This window comes from Micrasema longulum, unplaced genomic scaffold (assembly GCF_059751315.1).
Source record: "Micrasema longulum isolate JH-2025_06_02 unplaced genomic scaffold, ASM5975131v1 h1tg002797l, whole genome shotgun sequence".
NCBI classification, from domain to species: Eukaryota; Metazoa; Arthropoda; class Insecta; order Trichoptera; family Brachycentridae; genus Micrasema; species Micrasema longulum.
Window position 1 is genome coordinate 2,036 of NW_028279922.1, and position 25,101 is coordinate 27,136.

At 35.5% G+C, this 25,101-nt stretch overlaps 2 protein-coding genes across 2 annotated transcripts; one reads left to right on the forward strand and one right to left on the reverse strand.

Moving 5' to 3' along the window:
• Positions 1–1,421: 1,421 nt before the first annotated feature.
• LOC148271554 (carboxypeptidase B-like) lies at positions 1,422–3,137 on the reverse strand. Its single transcript, XM_088241249.1, has 5 exons — positions 3,062–3,137; positions 2,687–2,902; positions 2,512–2,608; positions 2,125–2,436; positions 1,422–2,046 (listed from the first exon to the last, which is right to left on the reverse strand). The coding sequence occupies exons 1-5, from the start codon at positions 3,133–3,135 to the stop codon at positions 1,474–1,476; spliced, it is 1,272 nt and encodes a 423-aa protein (XP_088097375.1). The 5' UTR covers positions 3,136–3,137; the 3' UTR covers positions 1,422–1,473.
• Positions 3,138–21,106: 17,969 nt separating this feature from the next.
• Positions 21,107–24,703, forward strand: kek5 (leucine-rich repeat, immunoglobulin-like domain-containing kekkon 5 protein). The gene is made up of 2 exons (XM_088241247.1): positions 21,107–22,611; positions 23,200–24,703. Exons 1-2 carry the CDS (start codon positions 21,162–21,164, stop codon positions 24,195–24,197), a joined length of 2,448 nt encoding a protein of 815 aa, XP_088097373.1. The 5' UTR covers positions 21,107–21,161; the 3' UTR covers positions 24,198–24,703.
• The last annotated feature ends 398 nt before the right edge of the window (positions 24,704–25,101 follow it).

Sequence of the window (25,101 nt, forward strand, 5' to 3'; positions counted from 1 at the left end):
AACAATAATACATTTTGTTATTCTTTACGAATCGTTTTGGGTTATCTAACATATTGAAACAAATAATCTCCTTGTCAGAAAATGAATTATTACGTTTCTTGACTGATTAGATTGGGGATCCATCGAATACGATCGTTTTATCAACGCTCTTGACATTAATCTTACAGCGAATGGTTTTTCCGTTTGTTACCTAAATAAATATTTGTCGAGGTTGTTATTTACAAAACGTAGTAAAGAAAATATTCGCTTTTCTCATTATTACTAGATTCACATCTAACATCTTTTTGGTTTTTTTTCGTCCATTTTTTAATATTATTCTATATCGCTCTTGGCAGCCACATGAATAACAGTCAGGCAGAGAGTAAGCTGTACGTTATTGGACATATAAGACTTTACAAACGCTTTTGCGTCCGTCAAAGGGTAGAGGATAGAGGTGTCTGTCATTTTAAGTAGCTACAGTTCGTGTCCCAGATAACAAGACGTCTCTTAGTAAATTTTAGGGGACGAAATAGTTGTCCTTTATATTTTATGGAGCCTCTGTGTTTTTATAATGTTTATTGTATTATGTTAATTGTTTTCTATTGCACATTATCTAACCAATTAAATTTACGATCGAGGTAACGTTTATTTATTTTAACGTATTACAACAGAGATGAAGAAAGAACATTTAAGAGAAGGTAATATAGAAGTCTAAGCATCTACAGGGCTTATGACCTATCAATGGCTGGTTTAGTGACTTCTAATTACCTTCTCTTAAATGTTCTTCATCTCTGTTGTAATATGTTAATATAAACCGCTCCCCAGGGAGTTGAATCCAGTCCTTGTCGACAAAAATTTGGACAAACTCAAAATATTGTTGTTTATTTATTTATTAACGGACTTAGTCCATTCAAAAAATGGCAAATCTTTATGCTAGTGTTCTAATTTCATTACTTTTAGGCGGCCTTCATCGTGTAGTAGTTGCGACGCTTGACTCACGCGCGAAAGGTTCCGGGTTCGATTCCCAGTGAGAACACTAATTTAATGTGATTTTTCTCAAGCCTGGGTGTTTTGTGCTTTAATTCACCACTTTAATTTAACCTTTTGGCCTGTTGTGGTCTAAAAAAAAGAAAAATTTGACCAAATAAAATATATTAAAAATGAAAATGAATATTATTGTTTTTTTTTGTTGCAATTTTGATCGTATTAAATTAATTGATTAGTTTATTAGAAAGAAATATTTAAAATATTAATGAAAATATATTTATATCTTATTTCTTATTTCGTCTTATGCCGTTAAGTTATAGTCATAAGTTATAATTTATATTTTGAAATAATTTTTTTTTTCGACTTTTCATTGTGGAAATAATAATAAAATAAAACGTTTTTTTTCTATAAAATCAGTTTAATCAGATTCTTTAGGTTGTGTTATAATTCTTGTATTTTTGTGTAATTTCGCAAAATATGTGCAAATCTTCCAGCATGGTTTTATTTCTAGGCTAAGACATAACGAGCAATGACTAGAATTCCTTCCCATGACTCCTTAACGACCTGAGCGATCCTGGAGGGGGGCAAGTCGAATCCTTGGCTGCCACCTCCGGGCAGCTCGAGCGTGTAAGCCAACTTGACGTCAGCAACTCCGTACGCCCAATCGTCACTAGCGCCAGAAGCCAGATAGTTCAGGGCAGCTCCAGAGTTGCCGACCAGATACTTGGTAGACCCGGGAACGGCAGCTGCGTCGATGGCATCGCCGACCTTCTTGCCGAGAGAGCTCAGCTCGGCGTCAGTAGGAGTGGGTTTGCCATTGTATCCGTAGGGGTACAGGAAATAGCTTCCGTAGCTGTGGATGGCGAGGTACGCCTTTACTCTAGCCTTGTACTGGTTGATGATGTCACGAAGAGCTTGGGTTTCGGGTTCGGAGAAGGCCTTCGGCCCGGCGAAGATGTCGGAGCAAGGGTTGGAGCTGGATCCAGAAACCATCCATTGGAAATCGAAGTTCCTGTTTCCGTCGACTCCGGGGCAAGATGAGCTGGAAGCGGTTGAACGGGTCTTCCTCCACATACGAGTCTATAAAAACAAACGCCACAGTTTAGATTGCGCTTAAGAGCGGGATTAACTTTTTTTTACAAAAATGTTTATACTTACGTTAGTGTGGCTGTATTCGTAACCATCGGGGTTCAATACGGGGATGATGATCCAATCGATGCCGTTGACGACATCAGCTTCGGTGATATCTTCAACCAACTTGGTGATCATGTAAAGAGCCTGAGCCGGTGCGGCCCATTCCCTGGCGTGGATTCCAGCGTCGGAAACAATCACCGGTTTGCTGGAATCAGTTCCCCCCGTTGTTGAAATAATGATAGCCTTCAAGTCGCGCCCTTGGGTGGTCTTGGTGAGGGTCTTCACGGTGACCTTGGTGGGGTACTTTGCTGCGAGATCGTCCAAATAAGCGTTGATCTGTAAAATAATCACACCGTATAAACGAATACTCGACAAATAACTAGAGATCTTTTCTAATTTCATTGAACTTACATCAGCATGACGATGGTAAGCGGTGAAGCTGATTTTGCCGTCTCTGGGTGAGGACAACCTAGCCATCTCGTTAACGTGACGTTCATTCTCCAAAACTCTGAAAATCACCATCAACTTAAACCGCTTGTTCATTTGCGCTCGGTGTAATTAAAAACGAAACAAAATTTAAACTCACGCTTCAACATCTTCGATGGAAACAATGAAGGGGATGTTGGCGGCCTTCATCAGGGTTTCGAAGACCGGCTGTGATTTGCCAGGAACCATCACTTTAGCCTCGCGGCCGAGAACATGAGCCCTCTGCCATACGTCAACTCCTTCGACTACAGCTTCAGCGCTGTTGATGAGGTCATATTGCCTCTGGCTCAGAGGATAGATGTCATACAGCTTTCCGCTAAGAACGAGAAATTATAAAGTTATCCATCTGATTAAGCGTAATCCGTACATTAATGTTTTGTCTCTTAAAAATAAACGTAAATGAGTAATTTTCTATTGTTTGTTATTAATTAACGCTAATTACTTCGTTATTTATATTTAAATTACAATATTTTACCCTTTAATGGACGGGTCGATTTCGGCTGCCACGAAGGCAATCGCCACCAAAAACACGCACACGAACAGCTTCATTGCAAACTACTGAAAATAATACAATGTTCATTCCTTTTATAGGCTGAAAATTTTCATAGTATCTTATCAACTCGATAAAAATCTCACTTTTTAAACTAGTTTGATTTATTAATATTTATACTGTCTGAAGTCTGAAGATGCCCATCAGAGGGTGAAAGCTCTAATTGTTCGAGTAAATAAGTTGAAGTGTACTAAGTATTTTTAATTAGTAACTTGTATGTAAATAAAAGTTATTACATCATTAATATTTATACGTTGATGTTATTTATTAGACGATATTATTATATTAAAAATTTTAGTGTTTTATTTATTATTTATTTATTTAATAGAAACAAACAGTCGAAAATGATATAATAACATAAAAAAGATACGGTTTAAAGACAGACCAGCGAAGTTTCTAAATAAAAAGTATTCACATTAAATTGTGGTACCTACAACAAAAGGGTGTGTTTATGTGTATTCGTATGAGAGTAAGTGTAGAGGTGTGTTTGTGTGTATTTGTGTGGGATTGAGTATTCAGGTGTGTATAAGTGTGCGCATCATTAAATAGCAAGTGGGATCGTATCGCAGCCAGAAAGAAAGAATCTTTATTTATTTTTAAATAAATTAAGGTGCGTGTAAAAAATAATTCAATAGATGAAAATAAAGCATTATACTTAGAGCAAGAACGATAGAGGAAAAAGTGTTGGGCATAGTTATTGCTACAGATTGGCAGATGGAATAAATACTTATTTCTTGTCACGCAAAAACATTATGATTAATTTTGGAGAGTAGGTTAAAAGAGTCTACTTTATCATTTAATAATTTATATAAATAGCATAATTCAGATATAGTGCGTCTATTTTCAAGTGCGTCTAATTTCAAAATTTCTATTTTGTTTTATTGATATTTTCAATATTTTCCGACGTCCTGCTTCAAGCACTCATTTTATCAACATATTTATTCTAGTTTCAACACCTTTGTATTGTCGTAGACTCAAATTACGAATTGACTCAGAATTTATATTTTTTTTTATAATTCAAATGTATCCAAGTAAATGGCTATTCTTTAATTTTCATTGTGTTGTTTTACTCTAAAACATTTAAGTTTGTAAGTGAAAATTCTTGATGGAAGTTCATTGTAATTTATTATATAAATAAAACACGAGTGATACTTTAATCCACAAATTTGGAATATCCAGTGACCGGTTTCATCGCTTTCGCGACATCTTCGATACTGGTATCTTTATTAAAAAGTTAAATGTATTTATACAAAACAGAGGTAAGGATAGATAATTCAAAGTTATATGTAAGTAAATTAAATAAAGGTTTATTTAATTTATTTCCTCTTAATAATATTTTTTAAAGCATCAAAAACAAAATAATATATGTTCATTATTTTATACGTAAACAGTATTATGTCTGTACTCTAATTCGATTATTAATTTAAACTAATGTCTGAGCACTCGATGACAAACTATTATTAAATATAAAGTTTATATTTGAAGCACTAACTTTGTGGTTATTCATTACAATAAAATAAATAAAACAACTTTGTTTTTAACCACTAATTTTTATTTTTCATCGACCGGTTTCAAAGCAAACAAGCTTCTTTGTCAAGGTTTACATAACTTTACGTTTACGTTAGTATACCTTGACAAAGAAGCTTGTTTGCTTTGAAACCGGTCGGTGAAAAATAAAAATTAGTGGTTAAAAACAAAGTTGTTTTATTTATTTTATTATTATAAAATAGTTTATTGGAACAAAATACATTTTAATACTTTTTTTTCTTTATAATGAATTAATATTATAATAATATGTATATTTTATTGAATTAAAACTCTATGAAAAAAAAAATTATAAAATTATACAGGTGAGAGACTATCACATCCTGTCACTACTTCTGTTCACTTTACTTCATAGTCCCAACGTTCCTTCATACTTCCGTGGAAAATTTCAAAGCTTAACAGTTCATAGTTTACGTCATCTTATTTTAAAAGCTGTCTGTAATTTTTCTCTCACAATTCCTCCTTCTTCTCTAACGCGTAAAGACGCTTTGCGGTTCGACTGTGGAACCATCTCCCATCCTCTACCAAATATGTTTCTTCAGCAGCTCTGTTTAAATCATGCCTGAAGAAACATCTACTTTCTCTTCCTGAATCTATCCCACTTTCCTCTCTCATTATTTCTTTTTCCTACGGGAGATATTACGCATAATGTTAGTTTTAGTTTTGTATCTATTTTCTCTTTTGCATACGTTTTGAAGCTAAAACTATTGTTTATCAACAACACTTTTTATTTTGTTAGTAAAAAAATATTATTAATACGTGCGCTGATATTTAAAGCTATTTAATTCATAATAGTTACGTACCACGCACTTTTTTGTAATGCGATTTTGCATGTTAATATAAAAAGTATCCTAACGAGATTGTTTTGTGTTTTTTTTTTAATAAAATTATATACAACACTTTTTATCTCTTCTTCTGCTTCATTAATTGGACAATTTCATTACAAAATAAATAAACCTACTTACATATTTTCTTTAAGAACTTAACGGATTAAATATTAATGATCTGGGTATTTTTAATCCTCTTATCATAATAGATAAAATTAAATAAATCGTAAGTTTATCATGACATAATTTTTGGCTACTGCTATTTTTTTTACCGCATTCAAAAACTATTTTATCGATTTTTTATTATTCGATTTGATTTACTTAACATTCAGTTTGTGAAAGATCTTAACCGATTCATTTAACAAAATCAAATGTTGACGTTTTTGTTGTCATTTAAACGTTTTGTCGATGAAATGACTTTAATCAGTGAGCCCTGTAAGCAGTATTGGCTTCAACTAATAAACATGAATCAATCTTAGTCAAAATTACAAAAATGTTTTTATCCGGATTATGTTATTGTTTTTGTATGTAATCATAATGATTTAGCACACGTGTTTGTATGCGAGTTACACAGCATTTCTTTTAGAATTTACATGTTTTATATTCCACAAGTATATTTTTTTTCTGACTTTGTTCTAGCTAGTGTTGGGAACTGAAGAAAATTTAGGATTTCAGATTTAAATTAAGGTATTCAAAATTTTTTTATAGTTTGTCTAAATTTTGTAGACAAGGACTGGATTCAACTCCTCCGGGAGCTGTTTATATTAACAGGTTACAACAAAGATGAAGAACTTTTTAGATAAGGCAATATAGAAGTCCAGGCATCTACAGGGCTTATGACTTGTCATTGGCTGGTTTAAGTGGCAACATTACACACTGTGTAAACTCACCATTCTGCCCATATTTACATTTATAAAAAGTTCTTCATCTCTGTTGTAATCTGTTAATTAAGATATTCAAAACTTATATGTACACATATTACGGCAAACGTATTCAGAATAAATAAACATTGACATTGCAAGATTCAAACGTATTTAGAATAAAAACACATTCTTTTGGTGAAATTCAAACGTATTTGGAATAAAACTATATTTCTTTTGTGAATTTTAAACTTATTTAGAATAAAAACATGTTCTTTTTGTAAAATTTAAACTTATTTAGAATAAAAACATGTTCTTTTTGTAAAATTTAAACTTATTTAGAATAAAAACATGTTCTTTTTGTAAAATTTAAACTTATTTAGAATAAAAACATGTTCTCTTTGTAAAATTTAAACTTATTTTGAATAAAAACACATTATTTTAGTATTTAAAATAAAAATTCATTCCTTTTGTGAAATATAAATGTATTTAATATAAAAATACATTTGAATGTCTACTTAATACCATTTATTAAAAAAAATCTTAATAACATCATATTATCATTTCTGGAAGTTTACCTTATTTTTGGATCTTTATCATCAAAATCAAACAAAACAAACAAACAAACCATCACGCCATTTCCCCGTAGGGGTAGGCAGAGAGGATATAACGCCATAACACTCTATCTTGGCATACAGACCTCGCTTCCTCTACATTCATACATCTTCTCATGCGCGCACGCTGATTATTCTTACTTTTGACATATCCATCTTCAAGTATATGATGTACTTGATCGTGCCATGTCTTTCTCGGTCTTCCTCGTGTTCTGCATCCATCAACATTTGCATCGTAGATCATTTTAGCCGTTCTTTCGCTGTCCATTCGCTCTACATGTCCAAACCACCGCAGCACCCCTTTCTTGATTCTGTCAATAATGCATGTCTCAGCCTTACACACTTCACGGATCTCGACATTTGTGCACCTATCATACATAGTTTTGCCACCCACTCCTTTCAATATTTTTCTCAGTCTTTCCATCCCTAGTAAACATACTTCCCGGGTACACAAATCCTTTTACCTGATTCAGAATATCTCCGTTCACACTGATCTCACATTTAGTTATATTTTCATCCCTTTCAAAAACCATCACTTTCGATTTATCAACATTCATAAGCAAATCGCTTTTCTTGCATACATCGTAGACTTTTGTTACCAAGAATTGCGGGTCTCCTTTGCTGCTAGCAAGAAGCACGGCATCATCCGCATCCAGAAGACAGTTAACAGTTATACCACTCATTTTTGCTCCCATTCTTAAATCTTTCAGTTCTTTCATACAGTTATCGATGTATGTGTTGATGTCATAATGATTACTTAATTTGCATATTTTATTTTATCTTGATGAATTTCAGTTCATTACTACTCGAATAGTGTTGCCACGTTTTATTTTAATCGTATTTATTTTTGAAATAATATATGACACACGTATATAATTCACCGCAATAAGTATAACGAGCTTATCAATTTGATAACAGATTGGGTTGAATTTTATCTACGATCCGATGTTTTGATGTGATTTTAATTCACTTAATTGATTCCGTAATCAAATTTTAAAACAATTAATCCCTGAGATAAGGTTTACCGATGCTACTAATAAAAATGTAATATATATATGTCGCTGCCAAATAGTTTAATCAGCTACTTAAGTTGGCGGCTCGGCTGTTCATTAAATCCCGGCATTCGACTGAATAGCTAGGCTTAAGCCGACCATCCACCCGCAGTTGTTATAGAGTTCTGGGAGTTTCTCTGCCAGGAAAGTTGTTATAAATATTCCTAAGGAATTTGTAAGAGAATTCCTAAGAGTTTGTACTCTATGCAGATTTAGGAGAGAGGAGGAGGATGTATGAACAGAGGCCAACACATCGTCCCCACCTCTCAGGATCCCCTAAATGCCTCTATTTTTTTAATATGTATTTAGACATATTAACGTATACAACGATATACCAAACTATGCATCACATTAAATCAATTAAAACATAATTTTGACGAATCAAAAAACATAAAAATTTTACATGTAGGACATAAAGGTCAAAAGTTAGATAGGTTTTTTTGTATCTTAGTAATCGATATGTTTCTTCTTTGGGTGATACCGTGTGTTGGATTTGTTCCGGCGTTTCGGCTACCATTGCAGGAGCCATCTTTAGGATCTCACCCAAACAGGAAGGAGGATAAATTATCAAGTTAGGTTAAGGATTGAGTTAAGTAAATACCATTTTTTTTATTATTATTAAACTTAACATAACCTATCCTAACCTAACCTAACCTAACTTCACATAACAACATTAATTAAAAAATAACTCTATTATTATTGTTGTATTAAAACTAAAGAGGCCAAGCGACGTTCAACCCTTTCGTCAAAAGTTAATAGTAGATATGTATATGTACCTATACATATTTTTCTGTGTTTTTATTAATATATTTCGGGAGATAGTGTTGTTGATATGTCTATATATATATATATAAATAAATATTGGATAATTTATATAGCGCCATTTTTGTGAAAATCACCTCAAGGACGCTGTACAATAAAAAAATATCCCAGCACGTCTTGCAGCTACAAAGCGCAAAGACGGTTGGGATTCTAGTCCCTCGTTTACAATTAAAATATATTTCAATTATAACAGATATGAGCTTGATTACAGCACGTCTTGCAGCTACAGAGCGCATGGATGGTAAGAAATCCAGCCCCCATTTACCCATTTTTAAAAAATTGACAATGAAGTTTAACTGTATTAATGAAATTAAATATTTACATAATTATCATCATCATCATTCCCTTTCAGCGCATAATGGTGCACAGGGCACTGCATCGGTACACCAATCGCAGCGTATCAGTGTAAAAACACCCTTTTAAATAATATTTTATATCAATTATGTCGGGAATCGAACCCAAGACGTCTTGCATGGTAGTCAAATGCGCTGACCATTACACCACGAGGCTGATTTTACGTATATACAGGGTGTTTTTTAAACCCTGTCACATCCGAAACCACGATGATCAGTATGGGCTCTTGACATATTAAAAAAAATATTTAGAACGAAGAAAATTTGTAAAAATAAAATATTGAAAATAACAAATGGTTGCTAACCTCTGCAGGGGAGGAGCGAGGGGGCGCGGCCGCGCGGTTAACGGTGTGTCAGACTCCCCCCCCTTCCCCCCTCCTCTTTCTCTCCTGCAGAAGTTAGCAACCATTTGTTTTTTTTTAATTTTTTAATTTTTGTAAATTTTATTCGTTCTAAAAATTTATTTTAATGTGCCAATACTGATCATCGTGGCTTCGGATGTGAAAGGGTTTAAAGAACACCCTGTTTAACATTAAACAACTTTTATATTAATCATTCAGTTTTTAGACCGGTTTCAAAGCTATACAAGGTTCTTTTTCAAGGTTTACTTAACAAAAATAATTGATAACCACAAAGTTAGTACTTCAAATATAAAAAAATAACATTTAAAATGCTTGGATCTCGTTTATTGGGGATTGATGGCACCACTGAACCATAATATTTCATGAGATGGTCTTATTACTGTGAAAAGTAGGAAATTCTTTCCAATTTGCATGAAATATGTCTCCTGTCGACCCGCTGGACCGAGCCCTCTCATTACTTCGTGACAAATCGGCTCCGGTCGGCAATCCTCGACTGGCGGCGTCAAGGCTGCGTGTATCGAGACACTAATAAGATAAATAGCTTCCTTGGGACTTGTCACGGCGGAGAGTGGAATCCGACTCCTGCATGCTCTCATCAAACTGAGTTATCGAAGTCGTTTGCATGATCGAAGTTGGTTTCCAATTCCAGATTCAAACATACGTGCCCTAGCTTTCTCCGTGACATGACGTACGGATGCACATGTTTCATAGTTTTATATTGAAACGAGTTGAACCCGGCAATGCTTTACTATTACTATATTTGAGTACATACTCGTATAGATGGTGTCTCATAATCCAAGGTATTCCTTTTAAGGGGTGTTAGGCCAGCTCATGACTCACCAAAAAATGCAAATATGACCTCCGTAAAAATGCTTTACTTTTCGAGATATTTCCACTTTTATGAATTTTCCGAACATCTTCGCTTTAGATCAGTTTCTCGAGAGCCATTCCTTCAAATTTTCATATTTTAGGATTCTAATTTATGTTTAACAATCCTGAATAATTATTCTGTTGATCGCAGTCCCAAATATTACATTATTATTGCGGTGGTCGTTCAAAGACACACACTTAAGGTTTTATTAAGGGCCCTATGTACATCGATACTGTTAAGTTTCAAAACACAATAACCTTTTTTATCAAAAAGGGTTAAAAATTACATACCGAATGACCTTGAACGTCCCATACTTATAATAAATCTTGACAACCACCCGATGGATCTAAACCTGGTTTTCACTATCATGTAACGTGTCCCAAAATAAAGCTACTCGTATTTGTTATACATTTAATAAATAAAAATTAGTACGTCATATTCGTTTCTTACCGAAAATTACTGTAAATTACGGTACTTTGCCGCGCCTTTTGGTAAAATTACGTAATTTTACATCTATACCTACATGCAACTTATGTTAACGCCCAATATTTTTTAAGTTTTTGAACAGTTTCATTATAAATATCAATATTGTATCCTTGTGGCGTTCTTTTGTCAATAAATAAATTAGTAACACTTGACAAACAAGATTGATTGCATAGAATTAAGAATAGTCCAGAAGGAGCATAGAATTGTGGGGGTGGTTTGCGGCCTTTGGCTTACCTGTCGGGGTCTCTCTGTACACGCTGTGTGTAACTTTTATACGCACAGGCATGTGCGTGAGGTAGGATTAGGCAATCGTCCTTTTTACCTGCATCCGTCCGCTCGGGGCCTCGCGTCCCTGCTGGAGCCTGCAATCGGTCCCGCCGGTGCCTTATGGCCTCTCGCTCGACACCCTACTACGTTCTTTTCAGAAGGTGGCGGGGAAAAGGATTCACATATATATTATCACACAAGAAATAAGAACGGCTTACTTACAGACTATCACTCCCTCTCACTTCTGTTCAATGTACTTCATAGTCCTAACGCTCCTATATACCTGTGTGAAAAATTTCAACGCTTATCAGTTCATGGTTTACCTCTTCGTTCTCATTCTCAAGGCACTCTCTTAATACCCATACACAATTCCTCTTTCTTCTCTAACTCATATAGTGTCCATGCGGCTCGACTGTGGAATCATCTCCCATCCACCATCAAAGATGTTACTACATTATCTCTGTTTAAATCACGTCTGAAGAAATATCTCCTTTCTCTTCCTTAATCTCTCCTCCTTTCCTTTTTCCTCTTTCCTCTTTCCTCTTTTTTCCTTTTTCCCATTGAGTAATAGTTTCGATTTAAGGTAATTTATAAACAAATACGTTTATTTCTATTTTTATATATCTTTAAATTTTTAATCTTTTTTTTTCTATTGAATATGTTCTGTAACTTGAATTATAAAAATAAAACTTTTATTTTATTGGTTGGTTGGAAGAAATTGCCATTTGGCAATAAGCCCGCCAATGTACAAATAATCATTATGTACAAAAAGTTAAATAAATAAAAAAAAATAAATACATGGATAACACTATTTATTTTATAAGAAAACTGGCGTGTAATACAAAGATATTTTATTACACGTTCAATAAAATCTAACTTACTTCGAATTTATATCTAACACGTGTTTTATAGAAGACTAATTTTATGTGAGGAAGTACTGCAGTTGAGTTTCGGACAAGGAGAGAAGGACGGGCCTTGAACTTCGCGCCTTTTATAGCCTTTGTTCTGGTCGCCCTCTACTTCCGGCTGGGTATCGAACCGCAGGCTGGTAACTTAACGAGCTGCGTTCGCTTGCGTGGTTTCGCTCCTCGGTAGGTCCTTGAGGATTGTTTATGACGGAGGCGCCACAATTTGAATAAATCGGACTGTGTCCAATAATTCCCCCACTATGCCCTTCTTTTGCCGCGCGCATTCGTGAGGTCGTAGCGTAATGTTGCTTGATGGGAAAAAAAATTAAAACACAAATGTAAGGTAAAAAAAAACGCTATTTTTATATCATATTACATAATATTTGATGTTTTGAAGATAATGTCGGTCAAATGTCCACCACAGAGTTGTTTAATCCGAGATCCAATTTCCGTTAATTCTCTCATTAGATGAGCAAAGTGGGGTAAAAAAAAATACTGCCCTGGCAACACTAACGAAATTTCCATTTTGATTCTTCGACAATCTGACAGATGGAAAAATAATTCAATTTTTAAGTAATACATTTGTTATATACACATTCATTTGCTAATTACACATGAAATGTGATTGCATCCTGTTTCTTTAAAATCCTAGCAGTATTTCTACACTTTAAAAAGACACAACACGGCATAGTTGAATTCAAATCAGGAGTTGCGTACTGAACAACGTCTACAAATAAACTAATGGGTCAAAACGTAAACCTACTCATTTATGAGTAGTTGAGTCGCCTTCTGTTTGATGTGCGTATGCGGTTTCTGGACTACTCTTAATTCTATGATTGATTGTTATTTTTTTTCAAATAATTTTTAGTTTGCGCTTGTTATAAATGGAAGCTTCTAAAAATACCCGAATATTGTCTGAATTCTGTAGGAGCTGGATGTAACTTTCAAAGTCAATGAATCAAGTGAGCTGTTGACGTCATCCTCCAACCAAAGGCAGAGTAAAGAATGAGTGAAATATTGAAATTGCATGAATAAAACATATGTGGGAAATATTAAAAGGGCTGAATAATACATAAGGGAAGGTCATTTTATGGCGGGATGAAAGATTGCACGATGAAGTTGACAAGTACTTGATGTGGGGACCAACATTTGTAATACGCCGGCTGTTTTATATGCCATACTCGTATGTAGGGTTGCCATCCGTACCAATATATAGGTATGATCACCGTCATTGAGTCCTCTGTCCCGACAAAACCAATAATGTCCCGATTTCAACTCGCAGAATACAGAAAGCGCAGTGAGGTTACTGGTGCATAATAAATATGAACAACGCATGTCTTGAACAAGCAGACGAATATGTGCATCTGGAAAGCATGCTTTCAAGAGGTAGATGAGTAGAAAAAGATGTTCAAAGGAGGGTGAATGCAAGCAAAAAAAATAGTGGCGCCTTAGCACAGTAATTGCTAATAAAAAAATGCTTATCGAAGCTAGATTAGCAAAGCACAGCAGGGTTTTAGTCCCAACATGCACGTATGGATGTAAGTGAAACATGGAATTGGCAGAGGAAAGGCGATAGCGTAATGAATGCGGTCAAAATGCGATCTCTTAGACGAATATGTAAGAAATCATTGTATGTATGCCAGGGTTACGAATGATGATATTGGGCGAGAGTGGAAATCTGAGGTAGGTGTAATTGATAAGATTAAAAAAGGGTCTTTGAGATGGTTTGGTCAAATAGAACAAAGAGATGATGAAAGAGTGGTTAAACAGATATATTTATATGGCAGAATGAATGATGACATAGGACGTGGACGACCAAGAAAGACTTGGCCTGATCAGATAAACCAAAACCTAATGTCTGGTCCTGTCAAAAGCAGACACAAAAGGTATGTATAATGTATATGTCTGAATGGGTGTCTACAATGCTCACTTTCGTCTACTTGAAATTCCATTTTGAAGGCAAACACAATATCTTGTAGAGCCAAATTTTTTTTATGCCTTTCCATTTTGTTTTACTTTTGGTTCTCAATTTTAAATTTGGGAAAAACGGACACAACTTGTAATATAAATAGGTGCGAAGATTTTCACAGTAATTGTTAACAATAATTAATAATTTTTTGTTCTGTATTTATATATGTTTTTTTTCAATTTTTTGTTCCCGTTTATGTAAAAATAAATAAATATGTTTCACATATTTAACTAGTAATTTGTACCGTGTTGCAGTCGGCAGTAGGCACATTTATTTTATTTTATGTTTATTATTTTCTTTTTTTTCACATTTCCATTCATTTTTGTAGTACATAGTGCTGGGAACCATGTTGAGTTAAGTTTAAGCCCGTCGTCTTTGTTTATGTGTTTTAAGTGTCTGTGTATTTCAATTGCCTCTTTTATTATTCGGGCACTGTAATTACTGGGTTTATGTAAAATTTTCGGTTCGAAGGCGAAAAAATGTCCGGTGTCTATAAAGTGTTCCGCTATTGCAGATTTGTCAGGGTGCCCAAGTTTATACGCTCTTTTGTGTTGCCTTGTTTGTCATATGTACACTTTATCACATCCTGGGCTACTTAGTTCCGTTTCCTTCCTTGCAAATACTTATAATTTGTTGACAACTAATACTTTTTCCGCAGGAAACACCACATAAAAAGAAAGAAAAACATTTCTTTTAAATTAAAAAAAACAATAATATACTAAAATAGATTGTTTTGTTACTACTATCCTGAAGAGGCTCTAGCCAAATATGGCAACCCTAATCATATGTCGTGTGTTCTGTAATGCTACGCGGTAATTCCGCCGTTTCGCTCTGCTTCTGAGTAATATTCTGTCAAAACATTGCCAAAACTTGAGACTTTTGTAGGAAAAGTTTGGGAAGAAGTTCACTCTCCTTCTTCACATGACACATGAAGCTTACATTGATCTAAATTCTCATTAAATAAATAGGTATTTGAGCTGAATTTACCGAATAAGTCCGCCTTGTGGATCAATTCAAAGGTTAGCGCGTTCGCCTACCGTGCAAAACGTCTCTGACGTAATTCCCGATACGTTTATTTACTTATTTATTTATTTATTAACGGATATTGTCCATATATACAATTTATAGGGTTTAAATATTACAATAAAAGAATAGTTAAAATGATTTTTAAAGAATCATTGACGAACATAAGGGACATCAAGACAAGATCTGGACTATTTATTTAGTGCTCGTTTAAATCGTTGTAAACTTAAACCAAAAAGTCCACATCTTGTATTGAGTTAACAATACGACAGAGACGGGTCATTGGAGAATTAAGGCCATAGTTTGTTCTATGCTGATCGATGAACAGTACTTTACTGTTTCTCAACCTACGAGTCGGAATATGGAATTTTATTTGTCCCAGTAATGATGGAACATCGATTATACCATTTAGTATGCTGGAATCAATATTAGTTCTACATTTTTGTAGACTAGAAATATTTAACATTGACTTTATATCAGCATAAAAATAATTACCTCTCTCTAGTTTAATCATCCGCGCTACTTTTCGAAGCAAGCAATGTTGGACTGATTCAATGTGATTTATGCGATTCACATAGAATGAAGACTAGACCACGGAGGCATATTCTAGAAGAGGGCGAACCGTTGAGCAATAAAAAGTTTTGATTGTACGGACATTAGTAAAATCAGAGGATATTCTTTTAATGAAGCCAAGTAATTTCAGTGATTTATTTACTGTAATATCTATATTCTCGTTGTTTGTTAGTTTATAGTCCAAAACAACTCCTAAATCTCTGATTGACTAAACTACATCAATTTTGGAGTTTTCTATTAGGTACTCGAAGGAAATCGGTTGTTTTTTTCTATGAAATGACATTATTTTGCATTTTTCATATTGAGTTCTAATTTATCTACTTTACACCATTGGTTAAAAGAGGTCATGTCTGATTAAAGAAGAAAACAGTGTTTGAATTACCTATAAACAGTTTATTACACATTTTTTGAGACGTCCCAACTCCATGGGACTAAAAGTCCTGTGTTGAGGTGGGACTACTAATTAGTTAACACAGACATACGAGTATATTACCACAAATATTATAAAAGATTAGAAACACAATATTAATTTTAAAAATAAAAATAAGGCACATTAATATGGTAAACAGCAAACTCAAAATGGTCGTATATTTGGAAAATCATTAAGGAGTTTCACACTCAAATCCCTCCCACTAAGGAAAATCCAGTCTTGTACGACCTAAGCCAATTACAACACTTATATAAAGAAACACATGTACACAACTGACTGAACCTGCACCTACCTAAATAATAGCGTAATTCAAAACCATCTCTAAATCTTGCAAAAACATTTTTACTATGTTTGAACATCCATATTTCTTCGATTCTTCCATTTGTTGATTTTAGTGAAATAAAAGAGCTGAAGCCTTTATTTTTGTGAAGAGATTTATCTGACTAAATTATTTCACATACTAGGCAACGCCTGAAAACAATTTTAAAATGTTTAAACTTCTTCGTGGATCAGTTGGTTTTAATACAATATTTGAGTTTGTCGAAATGTTTGTAGGCATGACTGTATTTCAAAGTGTTTTATTTTAAATAAATTCAAATTATTTATTCTTTGACTAGACCTATAAAAAAATGTAGGATTTTTTTTTCAGTCACCAATTTACACTAACAAAATCAATATTTTCCAATTACTACAAAAATCATAAATACTGTTACTAAATTAGCTCTGTATTAAAATAGTGGATATTCAATTCTCATTGGCTTTAGAATAAATAGTGTTGCCAAGAATAAAAATATTAAATGTTATGAAATATTTGTAAATAACCACTTACCGACTTTTCTATGTCTACCGGTTTCGAGACGTACCCGTCTCTTCGTCAGGACAACAATTAAACCAACATGCAAACCAACATGCAAAACCCATACACCTTGACCATAGTTGTTGCACAAAAATATAAAACCAACACGACATGCATTTTAATACGCACATGCACAAACAAGGACAAACATGCACTGATTAAATTATGAAAATATTCTCTTGCTTGAGAACTAATGAAAAAAGTAAAGTAATAATCATAATTTGTAATGATTAGGACAAACGTGCACTGATTAAATTACGAGAATATTCTATGTTGTTTAAGAAATAGTTGAAAATAGGTAGAGGGAATGGAGGGAGGGGGTGAGCTTAATAGGTTTGGGGTGACCATTACAGTGGAACATCGTATAAATTAAATAATTCAGGTGTTTACCAATTAAAATGTAATTCTTGTTCTTCACTTTACGTTAGAAAAACATCAAGATTTTTTTGATATCCGTGTTAAAGGACATATGAGGTCTCTTCACAATAACAATTTCTCCGAATTCGCAAATCAAAATAATATGGAAATATTTCACATTAGAAAAGCTTTAAAAAATAATGTTCCTTTGATCAATAATCAAACAACCTTTAATATGGTCCGTTATACGATGATCCACTGTAATGGTCACCCTAAACCTATTAAGCTCACCCCCTCCCTCCATCCCTTTTTTTACTTTTTCTCAAACCGCATATAATATTTAATATAATATAAATTATAAATATAAATTAATCAGTGCATGTTTATTCTAATCAGTGCATGTGCTTATTTAAATGCATGTCGTGTTGGTTTTACATTTTTGTGCAAGGTGTATAGTGGATTTTGCATGTTGGTTGAATTGTTGTCCTGACGAAGAGGTGGGTACGTCTCGAAACCGGTAGACATATAAAAGTCGGTAAGGGGTTATAAACAAATATTTAATAACATTTAGTGAAATGTTTGACCACTAAGTTAATGCTCCAAATATTAATATGAAATGAAATATTATTACTGTTATAGTGTACCCCGTGTTACACTGTTCCCCGCCTGACCCTACTGGTTGTTTGAACGCGCCAGCTTTAAAAAATCCACCAGTACCTACACTAGCGGTATTCTACATAATTCGAAAGAACGTTAGATATAAGTACGTTTTATCTACGAAATGTAGTATGTGCTGTATTTTTGTTAAGCCCGTTTGAATTTCAATCCATTTCAATAAAAATATTGCCGCGAAAGCACCATTTTCCAAAATTTGTTAGTATAATGACTCTGTCGTTATCCCACAGCTTCCAAACGTGCTTTTACATTTTAAATTCTCCAAAACCCATCCAGTTCGTAAAACCCGCCCAACCCCACATACATATTACACCAGAAATAGAATAAAAGCTCTTTTCGTGAGCCCATCCCGTGTTCATAGAGAGATTCATTTTATAGCGCTTTAATGGATGATTGCGCTTTGACCGAAATCAAATGGTTATTGAGTGAGATTTTAATAGCGTCGTGATTAATTTCAGTGTTTTCCGGTAAAAATACTGAATTACCAATATTTTTACCAATAGCTAACAGGGGCGAACCGTGTATAGAAGCGATTATGCGCAGCTTACCATTATATTTTACTAACCATAATAATGTTCTATCGTAACTTTATTTACAGAAAAACAAATAAATAATTAACATTTATTTTAAATCATTTCTACCGTTTGTATTTTTATCCTAATATAAATACAAATTTTAATAAAGCGCGCCCAGCGCCTGCGGTGAGCCAAAAAACTAGCCGATTATTCCAGCTTATTTTTTATGCAAATAAGTATACTATATTTTGAATATATTAACCCCAATGCGGGTTTTTTCTCCTAGATTAAACTTGCAGAATATACAAATTATTTGAAGATTCTTGATTTGGAAAACAGTATTTCAAACATTGTTTCTTAAGGACTGTTTTCCTTTGAGATGGTACTTTTGACATAAGACCATAATTACTTTCATGCGTCATATTGCAGGACATTTAGCGCTCCACGCGGCCGTTTTTAGCACTATTAATTACTTGAACAATGCGGCCAGTTGACATTTCAATTGAATACCTAATATCGACTGAATTCATAGTAGTATTTTTTATGTCACTATCTCAATATTTGAGTTTTTCCTTTCTCCTTCTTCTCTTCACTTCTCCTCTTCATAGTATAGTGTATTTTTTTTGATAATTTCCGTTTCAAATTTTGTATAAAATTGTAAGGTTCTGTATACATATTTTAAATACACAATAGGTTATAACTTAGAATATGTTCTTATAATTTTCTCAAACTGAACGGTTTGGGTAGGTAGGAAAAAATTGCCTTAAGGCAATATCCCCGTCCTTGTGTGTATGTGTATATTATATGCATAGTGTTCTTCTTCTGGCGGTGCCTTGCCATGTCCCCCCGACGTTGGCGATCACTACAGCGAAAGCATCTCGGTCCTGCGCTACTCTTGTATTCCGCAGCCAGGACAACTGCTTATTGGATGTACTCGCCATAGGGGTTTCTGGGAAAAGATGACCAAGGGGGTTTCCCTTTCCCGTTTCCTTCTCTGGTGGATTTTTCTGTCGGGTTACCTTGCCTTAGCTGGTTGTTTCCGGTTTGCAGGCGCCAGAAACTCGCATTTCATCTTCTCGTTATCTGCTGTGATCACACCGTTATGGGTGTGATCCCATTGCCCGTGATTCGCGACGTGGACGCTAACGATCAGGACTAGTCAGTAGTGTTGCCGGTGGAATGCAACTGGGCGTTCGCAGTATTTTATAGAATCACACCCTCCAGCAAGATGTGACTCACTGCGACCCTACTGACAGTTTGAACCCAGTATAGTGTTAAATGAATAAATACCTCTTCTCCTTCAGTAGACACTTGTCAAAAACTTTTTTTTCAAGTTTGAATGTTTGAAATTTCGTTAGTTCACATTTTTTAAAATATCTATACATTCTTTAAGGCAAATGATCTAAAATACTAATAATATCTTTTAGCAAAAATGTAAAGCTTAACTGGGTGTTTTTTTCCGAGATCAAAATGAAAATAATATGTATGTGTTTTTGAAAACATTATGAAAAGTACAAATAACCGTAAAATGAATACAATGTGTACTGTCTCAACATTTTGAATCTTGCAATGATTTGCAAAATACTCGATCTTTGATATTCTTCCTTTCGTTGGCAGATTATCGGTTTTCCACCTGAGTTGAGTTTCCTACTACAGAGCATATCTGATGTTTGGAATATTATATCAGAATATGTATTTCGTAAAGTATCTACCGTAGTTTACCCAAAGCTTTCCTCTTTTTGTTAAAACAAACTCACGTCTCCCGTCTCCCGTCTCCCGATCCCTCCGACTCCATCCCCCGAGAGAAAAGTGAACATGTACAGGTTTACAAAAACTTCCATGTTAGCATGTTGCTTTTCCATTCTATTTTTTAACAGAAATGAAAATCAGAAAGACTCCGAGTTTATCTTTTTATAAGAACTTCGAAAATATCGCCACAAAAGGCTTTGTCGAAATAACCGGGAACCTATCCAGAGTAAAATCATTGGAAGCGTTCGCTTTAAAGGCGGGTTTTCAAAGAATTGCTATTACTTTTTACACAATTCAATAACAATACTATTTGAATTTTGTTCGTTCTATAAGTAGTATTAAGATATTTTAATTCAGTTGCCATTTCAAAGTAGTTTTCGTAGGTTGTAAATAATTGAAGAACATGGAATCTAACAAGATTTGCAACAGAACGAAGAGCAAACCTCGGACCTCCGATGTGGTGTCCGAAACACTGCCACGGGGTCACAGCTCGATTCAATTAATAATAACTTTGGAAAAATATATTTTTTAATATTTACGTGTATCTCCATTTCTAACTATTTAAATATACGCATTTAGAAGCTATCTTTTAAGTCGTGTTTGAAAAAATACACTCCATTCTACGGTCCGTAATACATGATTCAAATGACATATAAAATGAACTCCTCAAATGTTAGAAATAAAAATGAGAACGATGGACGATTTATCAAACGCCGACCACCTGAATTTTTCATTTCGTAGTACGCTGGTTCTGCCCATCGTTCGCAGTTCTAATTTGATCTAATGATGGCTCTCTAGTATTGTACATTTTTGTATTTATCATTTTTTTACAGTTAAAATTGTTGTTGTAGGTTCGCGAGCGTCCTGTCGCCTTGGATGAGCCGCGAGGAGGGCGCAGCCGCGCGGCAGTCATGGGTCCACCCGGCCTCCCCCTGCTGCTGACCCTCGCGCTGGTGGCTCTGTGCCCCGCGGGGGCCGTGGACTTCACCACCGCCTGCCCCGCCGTCTGCGACTGCAAGTGGGTGTCCGGGAACAAGGCGGCAGACTGCGCCGACAAGGGTCTCTCCACCATCCCCGACAAACTCAACAATGACATCCAAAACCTGGACCTCTCCGGCAACCCCCTCTACGAGATCACTCAAGGCGCCTTCCAAATGGTCGGGCTGAGCAACCTCAAGAAGCTCATACTCAGAAACTGCAATATCATCACGATCCACAAAAACGGCTTCAATAGCCTCGGAATCATAATCGAAATCGATCTCTCGAAGAACAACATCAAAACCCTTCATCCCGATACATTCAACCACACAGAAAAACTAAGATGGATCTATTTAAACAATAACCAGTTAGAAAAAATCGACGATGGTGTATTTAGGAATCTGCCTTTTTTGCAAAAGATAGATCTCAGTCATAACCAAATCCACAGGCTCGGAGTCAGGGCATTCTCCAACTTGCCCGCAGTTAAAATGATCAGGTTGGCTTATAACAACCTGACGCACGTCAAGATAGATACGATTAATCAACTGCGTAACCTGTCTAGCTTAGATTTGCACAATAACCCTTGGAAATGCGACTGCAATCTACAGCCATTTAGGGACTGGATTATTGACCATAATTTGTACACATCTCCGACTTCTTGCGCTGAACCTCCTCAGTTGCATAAGGTACTCTGGAGTAACACGGATTCCAGCGACTTTGCATGTACACCTAGTATCATAGAACCTTTGCACAATAACAAAATGCAGGCGGTCGGTGAAAATGTGACACTTTCTTGTAAAGCCATTGGAAATCCTCTACCGGATGTCACATGGGTTCAAAATTCTAGAGTTATAGACGGAGACGCTCGAAGGTCTGGAGATCAGAGATACCACATACAACATAGCGGTGCTGATATGGCGCGATGGGTAAATCTAACCATAACTCATGTGAAATTTCACGATAGAGGTGAATATACTTGTGTGGCCAAAAACCCCGCGGGAGTGGAAGAAAGAACTATCGTTCTTGCTGTAAGCAGAACTCCCGGCGCCGCCGGAGCTGGTATTGGGGGCAGTGATATGATGTCTGTAGTCATCGGCTTCACTTGTGGCGCTATTGTCCTGATGGTCATCATCGCAGTTTTATGCTTCTGTTTCTGTAGAAGAAGAGATAGTAAGAGACACATGAAATCTGATATGCACTCTTCTAACGGAGAGGCTCTTATCGAGGGATCTGTGATTCCAGAGATGGAGAAGAGTTTGATAACCACTGTCAACCCTGTGACAAAACCTCCCCGGATATACGACGCTCCACCGTCCGTGATGAGTGGAGCCACTGAGATGTCTGAATTGAACAAGACTTTGCTGGATAATGACTCAGTTTTCGGTAAGTCCAAATACACAGTATTACATCATAACATTTTATTTTCTTTTTATAATGTTTGAGTAAGTCCAAATGCTTGCAGACTTGCTGAATTTCCTCCCTAGGGAGTTATTCATATTTAAATTCATTTCAGCAGAGAGGGAAAATATTTTTGAGAAGGGAATATGGAGGTCTAGGCATTTACAGGGCTTATGACCTGTCATTGGTTGGTTTAAGTGGCCACTTTACACACTGTGTAACATTTACCATTCTGCCCATTTTTGAGTAGGGAATATGGAAGTGCAGACATTTACAGGGCTTATGACCTGTCATTGGCTGTTTTAAGTGGCCACTTTACACACTGTGTAACAATTACCATTCTGCCCATGTGTTAAGTTGCCACTTAAACCAGCCAATGACAGGTCATAAGCCCTGTAAATGCCTAGACTTCCATATTCCCTTCTCAAAAATGTTTTCCCTTCTTTTTATAGTTTACAATAAATTATTATTGAATTTTTTTTTTTAATATAAAATATATACGTAAGATGGTGTGGACATGTTGATAATGCAAAACAAATTAATTTTAATATTTATCTTTTTACTTTTTTTCAGCTCCAAACGAAGACGAAAGTCGTTCCATGGACTTTGTTGATCAACAACCAAAGCGTTCTAGAGAAGCCCTTCTCGGGGATCACCACAGCGCTAATTCTATCCTGCACTCTAGAGCAGAGCCGAGGGCTTATCCTCCCGACCTTCTGTCCTTCCCTCCGCGTGCGGCGCAAGCTTCTCCCGCATCTTCATCGGCGTCCACAGCTCCGGACATGTCGAGGCTCCCTCCGCAACCGCAAGTCCACAGCCCTCTGCAATCTCCTATCTATGGAACGAATCCAAATATGTTTAGAACGCTGCCGTATTCGAGATCGCAGTCACCTTTTACCTCGCCGGTTTGTCCTCCAGTCGTAACGCCGAGACAAGGCTACGTAACGATTCCCAGGAGACCGAGAGTTCCCAGCTGGTCGAGCACGGCTAGTACCATAACGCCAGTAGTGCCTGGAGAATACGTAGAACCTGTTTATGATAATTTGGGCCTCCGAACGACTGCAGACGGAAGCTCCGTACTGTCTTTGAACAAGGCCGGTTTAGAACAGCAATTCTCGCCGATGAGAGGACGTCCTTTACCCGCTACTCCCGGCAGCTACCACGGACCATTGCCAGTTCTTTACACTCCGATCGAAGAGCAGGAAAGAGCGCCATCTCCCGCGCCGAGTTCGGTATACAGTTCTACTTTACCGAAAATGAACGGGAACTCCCTCCACCTTCAACTTACGCCGAACTCTGCCGAGCCCCAAGAGCCAATAACCAGAAGACTTAAAAACACCCCAGAAACGGGTATACTGAAGAGGTTTACCCATGGTGAGATCGACAGACAGTCTCCAGCGCCCTCTCTGATGAATGGGCGAATATACGACACGGCTTCGGCCAACAATGACACATTGGGAAGAAGTGGAAAGGTACCTCCGAGACCTCCACCCAAGCCTAAGAAGAAGAGTCCCACTGAGTCTGGCGGTCCCCTGTTCGAGGATGAAGGTGAAGACGGGACAGAAGTCTGAGATTTACTTAAATTAGTCATACGGACCATTCTAATACAGTCATAACAAATTTTGACGTTAATTTAGAAAACGTGGTGCTTTTGTGAATAAGATATACGTATTTGTTCCCATGTTTCCGTATGCACTATTTTGCGTAAAGACAATTGAACCAATAAACTGTTGACTGTCGGACGATGACAGTTTGAGTGATAATATTTATAGTGTTTATGAAAGTTATTCCAATTTCACAAACTCAAACATTGACACTTAATTTAACTTTGAAAGCTATTTTCTTTTTTTAATAATGGCCTTTTTTCCTACCAATATAAGTTTAGATTTAATTAAATAATAATTAGTGAACAGATGACGATGCGGTTTGTGATTGATAAAGAATATTTTTATAATTAGATATAAGCTATTAATAAATTTTATCTAGACAGTGATGGAATATTACACGGCTTAGGACATATATTTTTAATAATATTAAGTTTTTGCTTGGATATATTATTACAGCTTGAATCATGTTCTATCTCATTGTTTCATTGCTGTCTGTTGCTATTCATGTTTGATGAGTTATATTTATTATTATTTAATAAGAAAGATGTTTTTTTCACGCCTGTATTGTTTTAAGCTAGTTTATATATTATATACCGGTGTTGACAATAGAAATAATTAAATCATTGTTGTAATATATAAATAACACAATCAATTTATACTGCGTACTGTTAAAAATAATTAATTTTAACTCTTAAAGCCCACTGGCTCAACTCAATACTCGTATGAGTAAATAATGATTTTTTGTAAATTTTTCAATACTATTCAATCATCAAAATATGTTCTAAATCATTAAAAACACGTTTTGTATACACTTTTATTATTTCGTTAAGGAAAATGACGCATAAAAATTACTTTTCACTTAGGTATT